The sequence below is a fragment of the Vigna unguiculata genome, chromosome 9 (genome assembly GCF_037176805.1).
Source record: "Vigna unguiculata cultivar grain cowpea cultivar isolate G323 ecotype 2 chromosome 9, ASM3717680v1, whole genome shotgun sequence".
NCBI classification, from domain to species: Eukaryota; Viridiplantae; Streptophyta; class Magnoliopsida; order Fabales; family Fabaceae; genus Vigna; species Vigna unguiculata.
Genome location: NC_140800.1, coordinates 31,551,087 through 31,559,283, shown reverse-complemented (window position 1 = coordinate 31,559,283; position 8,197 = coordinate 31,551,087). Strand labels below are relative to the sequence as shown.

Here is an 8,197-nt window from a genome sequence, read left to right as displayed (position 1 = left end):
CTCAAACACTTTTCCTTAAGCACTGAGACACTCGGGCTCTCGAGCTTTGAAGCCAATTTGTTGACAAACAAGTATTTATGGATAAACACTCTTTATGTTAAGACTTTGTGTGTCTTACATTTAGAGTACAAGCACTATTTATAGGCCCTTTAACTTGGTCTTTCAACCACATACATTTAATACAACTTCTACCAAAACACAATTAATATAACTATCCAACTACTACCAAAATGTTATTAATGAACTTCTAGTCTCAAAGGCAACTACCAACTATTACCAAAGTACAAATTATTGAACTTCATAATTATTTCTAAGAAGCACTCCTATCTTTTGGATTCTCCTCAGTACCCTTATTTAAGTTTACGTGACAACTAAGGCACGCATACTGATTTTTCCGGTTCACATTACTACAAACATCACAGAAGATGTGAAAATTAAACGCTGCATGCCGTCAAATTACGCATAAACACTGAATATCTGCATGCATCATTACTGTTCCAAACAAAAGGATACACCATTCTCATATCCAATTTTAATTTGGGGAGAAAATTATGCATTATCAAAACATGCTTGTGTTGAAGATTCTTCCAGAACGTGCTTAACAGCCATCTTCACTCATAAGAAAGCCTTTGATTTGTTCTAGCGCCTGAGAAATACATACACACAAGTATCAATGATGCAAAATGTCGATACACTTTTAGCTCTGGGAAACGTTAGTTAGTCACGAGCAAACTAAAATGAAGTTCAGAAGACGGGGCAGAAGTGGCACACCTCCATTGCAATAGCAGTTGGAGATAAATCTGACACATCTCTTTGACCCAGTTTTGCTACCATATCTGTACAGAAGAACATAACACAATAATAGATGGATTATGTGCAGAGTGCGCATGATGAATGAATATATTACCCTAGAAATTTGAAAAATAAAGTAATATGAATTTCCATGCCTTAGCATTTGACAATCTTTAAAAACTAACTACCCAGAACTCAAAACCAAAAGAGTTTAGTTGCAGAAGTCAAAAGAGTTTATAAGTAGCATTTCCCTTCCATGATGTATTCACAAGGATTCTGGAAAGAATCACTATTCTTAATTTCTTATATAGAAAATGAAATAACAACTGCAGACATACTTTCCAAGGAGACCCGGGCATTGGCATTTGCATATGCTTCACTTCTTTCTTCTAAAAGGGCAGACAAACGCATGAAAGTCTGCAGGTGAATTCCAGAATGTAAAACACGAAATTATTTAGTGGGAAAAAATATTTTTGACTCTATTACCCTACTTAGATCGCTCCTCTAACTTTCTAAGATTCATAATAGTTTCTTTTACATTTTGCAGAAGAAGAAAAACTACTGTCATGGAAGAGGAATCATTTACCTTTGTGTATGCATCTCCCGGTTCATAATGCAGAAGTGGGCGAGAATCAGTTCCTACGGCTGTTATTCTCTGAGCCAATGCTTCTACAGGTACATCCAACCAAACACTAATTCCTTGGTACATATATTTCCTGGCAATCCATATATAAGTATGTATGAAGCTAAATTGAGAAGAGTTAATGCAAAATAGGATGTAAAACTTTGCTCATTGGTATGTTAATTATTATACCAATTGATGGGCCTCACAACAGCACCTCCACCAGTAGAAATAACATGTCTATGCATCATTGACAGCTTCCTCAATATCTCAGTCTACAACGGTTAAATAAGTACGGAAAATGAACAGTAAATGAGATGGTTGAACCTGGAAGAAAAACAGAACAATTGAAGACATTCCTAAATGTTCTTTTGTGAGTCAAAAGAATGGTAATTGAGAGATTCATCTGTGATTTGTTCCCACATGTATTCATTAGATAGGAAGCCATCCACTTTATCTAACACAATATTCAGTGAGCCTAACCATTAGTTATTTTAACAAATTAACCAAAATTTAAATTTAGGTTGATCTCAATCAAACTGTTACAGAAACGATCATGAACACAGTTCTCAAACTAACTGTAGAACTATAGTATATACATCTGTCCCTCATACAATTGTCGTTAGGTTTCAACTTCAACACCATTTAGAAGCTTCTGGGGCTTAAGTTTCTTCTCCCAAGAATCAAGTGTTCGTTGTTTCTTTCTATCACTATACTTGAATAATACAGTACAATACATCATCACTGTCATAAAAGGCATAATGCAGGATTCATGCCCCTGACAGTTTACATTTAATTTCTCTACACACCAAACCGAACTAATTTTATTTTCCAAATTTGCAAGTGTAAATGTTCTTCATGTATTATATAAGGAGAGGAGTTAGTATCTGGGATAGGTATTCCATCAAATTAATTGAAAGTATCTGTATCATTAATTGGTACTTCAGAATTACTACTCTGATTTCCTTGTTGCAACTTACTTTATAAAGTACACGTGCTGTACAGATTAAATTTGGATAGAAGAAAAATGAGAGGATTGCATAGGAAAGAAGAAATAGGAAAACCTAATAATTCAATATACTGAAGAGTGAGAAACACGTAATCTGGAAATATTGTGTTCTTTAACTGACCTCCTTATTACGAAAAAATGTCTCTCCATAGTGCTTGAATATATCAGCTACAGATGTTCCATCAACCTCCTCCTCCACCAAGGCATCACTGTTCTCATAAATGCAAAAAAGAAATCGTAGAACATTTCCAGTTGAAATTTAATGTGCCCATGAGTAGAACATTTCAATTGTGATACACACATACTTCATCAATATAACAGATGATATCAGTCTGTTATAATAATCAATAGAAATTATTTCTCTATTGTGTTTGACATTCAAATGTTGCATGCTTCAGTTACCTTCAATACTCTATTTTTCACTTTGAAAAGAAGATAGGAGGAGCAATTAAAATTCTAACCTATCAAAAAACGCATAAGAAAGCGCTTGTGACAATATCTTCCCCACAGTTGTCTTCCCAGAGCCCATCATTCCTGCATCTCAAATTCAAAATATTTTGTACTTGCAATGTAACTAAGCACAAGTACTTCTGCAAGAAACTGACCAACAAGGTATATACAGCGCCCATTTAAATATGTCTCGATCTCTTGTGATTTATTCTGCAATTTTACGGATTCGAGTCAGATAATGTATAGATGGTGTAGTATCACTTAAGGTTGCAACATCATTACACTAAAAGGCCTCAAATCAATCGAAAGTGACAAAGGGCATCGTGCTATATACCTTCAAAATCAACTTTTCATCAACCGGAGCATGAAATGTTTCAGATTCCAATGTCCTCGCTACAGGAGTAAAATTTGAAAATTTATGTTAGCACTTCAACACTTGCTCATATCATCTGAGATTGAATCAGTAGTAATTCAAATTTTGGTTTGCAAAATGACCAGTCCAAATTATAGAATTCCTTTCTGTAGTCAGTCACACTAAATATCAAAAAGCACGAGTGCAATCCTCGTTTTCAAAACATCAATGTTTAATTAATTTTGATTTGTACAAATTGATACAAATCAGATTTTATCATTATAGACAGAGACTGGCACGAATAACATGCAAAACTCTTGTTTGAAGGCTATAGACAGAAAGAAAAAATGGCAATCGTTGTTCACAAATAGTCAAAGTGTGAATAGTTTCCACAAGAACCTGGAATATTGTTATGCGAACATGCAACCACCAAAGATTTTTTCTTTCGCTGTATCCTCGTTGAAGGTCTTGGTGGGTGAAACGTTGACGAAACAAAAAGCTGTTTCTTAAATCCACCAAACATTCTGACAGAGTCATTTGGCCCTGTTCTCTCAGGCTTCGTGGAATGCAGCATAACTGAAAATCGAAAGGCTTGAACCGCTATAGCTTCCATGGCGCTTCAGCTTGAAACTGTGGAATTCAGAAGTAAACTAGACAGTGATTGTATAATAAAAAACGGTGTCGGCCTCTAGAATAATGAAGAGCCACTTTTTGTAATGGCAACTATATGACACACTTTAAAATTCATGTCTCCATGATTCAAAGTGGATCAAACAAATTGGAGCAATACGACAAAAAATAAGTGATAAAATAGAGTAAGTGAACCTCGAACGAATGGTAAACAATTAAATACACATGAAATACAGATTAGATATCATAGTAATAAATTGTCTTGTTCTTATAACCTTCATAAACATTTACCAGATAAAAGAGCTTATTCACTTTAAAAGTTGATGTAACCAAGGACATTCATGACCTAACGTAGTGTTATTTGAATTTAAGTAATAGTTTCGGATTAAAATAAGTTTTTTTTTCTTTTTTTATTCTTCCTGTGGAATTAGAACTTGGTCACTTGAGATCTGAACTTAATTGTTGGAATTATAGATAAGGGAGAGACTTAAATTTTAAATCATAAAAATAAATCTATTTTTTACTAATTAATGAAGTAATGAAAAATGTAATGAATTTATTTAAATATAGCTAATATATTTAAAGAGAGTCAAAAGAATATATAGAAAAATTTATAAAGATGAGGAAATTTATAAAGGATATAGATAAAAGAAACAAAGATGCTAAGAGAGTGTAATAATCTTCGATATGATAGTATAGAAATTGAGTTATCTGTTGTATCTCCATTCCTATTAGAGTTACTTTTATGTTTAATCTTTCTTTTCATCTTTCAATCTTAAAATCCTATTATCCCACTTTAAGATGGCAAGTTGGGTCTTGCTTTCAATTTTATCTGTTGCCTTTTGTTTGTCCTCTTATTGTCTCCATTCCTATGTATAGAAGGACGTCTAAACATAATTACCTTTTAATTTTAAAAGTTCTCCTAAGGTGAAAGTATTAGAAGGTTTTCACAAGTTCATTCTCAGGTAAGAGAGTGAGTCACTAGGGTTGCTTTTGTACCAAATGTTGCCTAGCCAAAGTTTACCTCGCTACTTACTCCACAACTTTAACAAAAGGAAAGGCTCTTAACCTTAAAATATTGACTCAACAAGCAAACAACCTAGACTCTACACGGACTCAAAGCAACAAGGCTAAAATTTGATATATTTACCAAGTCACACCTAAAAATGACCTAAGAACTAGCTAGACAAGTTCCTATGGTGAGACTTGTTGGCTTCGTGAGCCTTCAAGACATACTCACCGACTACACGAAAGCTTATTATAAGAAATTCACAAGCTAAGAGATGGAAGAACGCCAAAGGCTTTTCCAAGACACTTAGCACAAAGGTCGTTGTCAAATATTTAACTCTGATCTCATGATAAGATGAAGGCTTAAATCCAAGACCATGTCTTGAAACCAAATCAAGCATAGCAATGAATTCTTCACTTTTTGCCACATTGAAAGGTATAGCATTATTATAGAAGAATCTAGCAATTGCTTGACAAGCTTCCTCTCTCATACCTTTCTTAAACATGTTGTTGATGGTAGTTTGTGTACCAACTACTCTCTTCTTAAAAATATTTCTAGGACTTGAAGCTTCACTATTTTTTCTTGTCTCACTAGCTTCTATTGTTTCCTCCTCCATATTCAGCCTTGATTTCTTGTTTAAATTTTGTTGCAAACCAACAACAATTTCTCACATCTCTTTCTTCACTTCACCAGTAACATTCTTGCAAGCACCAACATCCTTTTGAGTACCAGCCAAGTGATGCTTCTATCGATAAACTCCCCATGTTACTACCTTCTGACAGTATTTGCATTGCAGCTTTCTAGTATCCCCACCAACAGAATTACAATGCTTCCATGCTATATCACTCCTATTTCCTCGGGCATTTTTTTGAGCCACGGGTATAGAAGATTTTGAAGTCATTTTAATAATGCAAAAGTGGATTGCAGTTTGGATGTTGTGAATAATGTAAGTTGAAAAATTGGTGTGGTGATGGTGTGGAAGAAGGAAAGAGAATGGACGTTTGGGTACACGTAATGAAAAAAATAGAGAGAACATATGGAATGGTAATTTTACTGTGTAGTACAGTAGTCTGTGTCATGTGTGTCGTGGTAGTTCTATTATTTATAAGGAAGATGGAGTAGTTTTTTTAATCTTAGCAAAAGGAGGGAGTTAGTGATTTTTAATTGTAAAAAGTGGCAGCAAGGAGAGAATTAGTAGTTTTTTAAGGTAAACAATCACTGTCCCACTTTTTAATTTTGGAAATTAGTGATTTTTAATTGTAAAAAGTGGCAGCAAGGAGAGAATTAGTAGTTTTTTTAAGGTAAGTTGTCCCGTTTTTTTTTTTATTTTCTTAATCTTTAAGGAGCAGATTTTTTAATTTTAATAAAATATTTTCTTAATTTTTTAGGAGCAGATTTTTTAATTCTAATAAAATATTTTTTTAATCTTTAAAGAGCAGATTTTTTAATCTGATAAAATTTTCTTAATTTTTAAGGAGCAAATTTTTTAATCTTAATAAAATATTTTCTAAATTTTTAAGGAGCAGATTTTTTAATCCTAATAAAATATTTTTTTAATCTTTAAACAACAGATTTTTTAATATGATAAAATATTTTCTTAATTTTTAAGGAGCAGATTTTTTTAATTTTAATAAAATATTTTCTAAATCTTTTTGAAGAGTAAATTTTTTAATTTAATAAGTGGAAGGAAATAAAGGAGTTATTATCCCACTGATTGATTTTTTTTAACGTTAGATGTGTGATAGAGAGGGAGATAGTTTTTAACGTTTTATTTTTAAATCATGTCATTATTTCTAATGTAACAGAGAGGGAGATAGTAACTTTTTTAAAAAAAGTTATTTTTACCTGCAGTTATGGTTTTACTATGCAGGTTTGACTTCTGAAAAACACTAGACTTTTAAAATTGGGCTTTTTGAAAGTTTAAAAAATTAGGTTAGAAATTTAGGGTTTTCGGGAATTAGGTTAAAAATTGTCGCTACGATGCAAAGTTGGCTATTGTTGATGCCGCTGTGATGCGAAGCTGGTGCCATTGTCGCTGCGAGATGTAAAGCTGGTGTTGCCGCTGCGAGATGCGAAGTTGGTACTGCTGTTGTGAGATGTGGTGCTGCTGCGAGATGCGAAAGTCGTCGTCGACGTTGCCGTAAGACTCATCGTTGGTGATAAAGGGCGCTGCTGCTGCAGTTGTCATTATCGCCACAAGGTCTGCTCATTTTTTCCTCACTGTTTGGAAGGGATTAGCACTGTCGCGATTGGAAGGGACCGCATCGCCGGAATCGCCGCTCCCAACCGAGTTGCGATTTACAACGGCGATCCAACACGATCCTTGAAGATCGTGTATTTTAAGTGGAGCGGGATCGGAGAAGATGCAAAAGATCGTAGACTCGTACAATCTTACGTTTTGGGTTATGATTTTGACAACCATGTTTACAACAAAATGATTAGAACAAGATTACAAAAATCGAAACTCAAATGGACAACTCCTTTCGTGTTTACACTCAATTCTCCTATCCAAATATGTGTTTAGTCCTTCTTGAGATATTTCCTTGAGCTTGGAGTTTCATTTGTGCTTCCACCTCTTAGGATGATACCTATAACACTTGGTTCACCTTCAAAGAGAGATCATACACCACAAAATACATCAGACCCGAGAGAAAGCCTACGTAATAAAGCAAGAAAAGCTTCAAACAATAAATGTTAAACCTCAAGAAGATAATTTAATAGACAATATGAAAGAGAACTAATAAGGACAAGTAAGAAACAAAGGTTAATGAACAAGGTAAACACTCAAAGTGGAAACCTATGAAATAACTTTAGAATAGATTTAAAACACCAAAATTCGTACTAGAATGAAGGTAAATGTTGTTGCTTAAAATTGTTAAACCAAAACAAGTGATATATCTCACAATTTGTTAAGAGCGAGAGCTTATAAGTGAGAAGAGACAAGAGCAAAGCTCATCATACAAGTAATCTTAATTTCAAACAATGAAAATTTGCCAAACCCGAGAGCTATATGTACCAATTTTTCAACTTTTTTCACTCACTTTCTTCTTTTGTTTCTTTTTGTTCAACTCTTTTTTTTATCTTGTTTTTGTTTTGCTATTCCTTTTTCAAAAAAAAAAACAAATCACACAAATTCAATGTAAACAACTAGAATTGAATTTGGAAATCACAATAAATGTATTAATGGAAGAAATCTTAAAGGAAACAAACAAGATTTAGAGAAACTTCAAACAAAAACACAAAGGAATCATATATTAATCTAATACCAAACATGAACTCAAACATGAAAGTGAAAAGCACACAAAGGCTAAATCAATCAAAGAAAGTGATTTT

General features: G+C 33.5%; 1 protein-coding gene across 1 annotated transcript; it reads right to left on the bottom strand.

The window, feature by feature from the left end:
* Window positions 1-208: 208 nt before the first annotated feature.
* Window positions 209-3,946, bottom strand: LOC114162269 (shikimate kinase 1, chloroplastic-like). The gene is made up of 10 exons (XM_028046094.2): window positions 3,625-3,946; window positions 3,208-3,266; window positions 3,029-3,083; window positions 2,885-2,957; window positions 2,545-2,632; window positions 1,607-1,689; window positions 1,379-1,508; window positions 1,131-1,209; window positions 772-836; window positions 209-646 (listed from the first exon to the last, which is right to left on the bottom strand). The coding sequence occupies exons 1-10, from the start codon at window positions 3,836-3,838 to the stop codon at window positions 599-601; spliced, it is 894 nt and encodes a 297-aa protein (XP_027901895.1). The 5' UTR covers window positions 3,839-3,946; the 3' UTR covers window positions 209-598.
* Window positions 3,947-8,197: the final 4,251 nt, after the last annotated feature.

Coding starts and splice junctions, on each gene's coding strand:
- LOC114162269 (XM_028046094.2), bottom strand. CDS start 3,838: ATGGAAGCTATAGCGGTTCAAGCCTTTCGATTTTCAGTTATGCTGCAT. Junction 1,690..2,544: donor CATTTTTTCGTAATAAGGAG/GTCAGTTAAAGA, acceptor TAACCGTTGTAG/ACTGAGATATTGAGGAAGCT. Junction 1,210..1,378: donor CGGGAGATGCATACACAAAG/GTAAATGATTCC, acceptor ATTCACCTGCAG/ACTTTCATGCGTTTGTCTGC.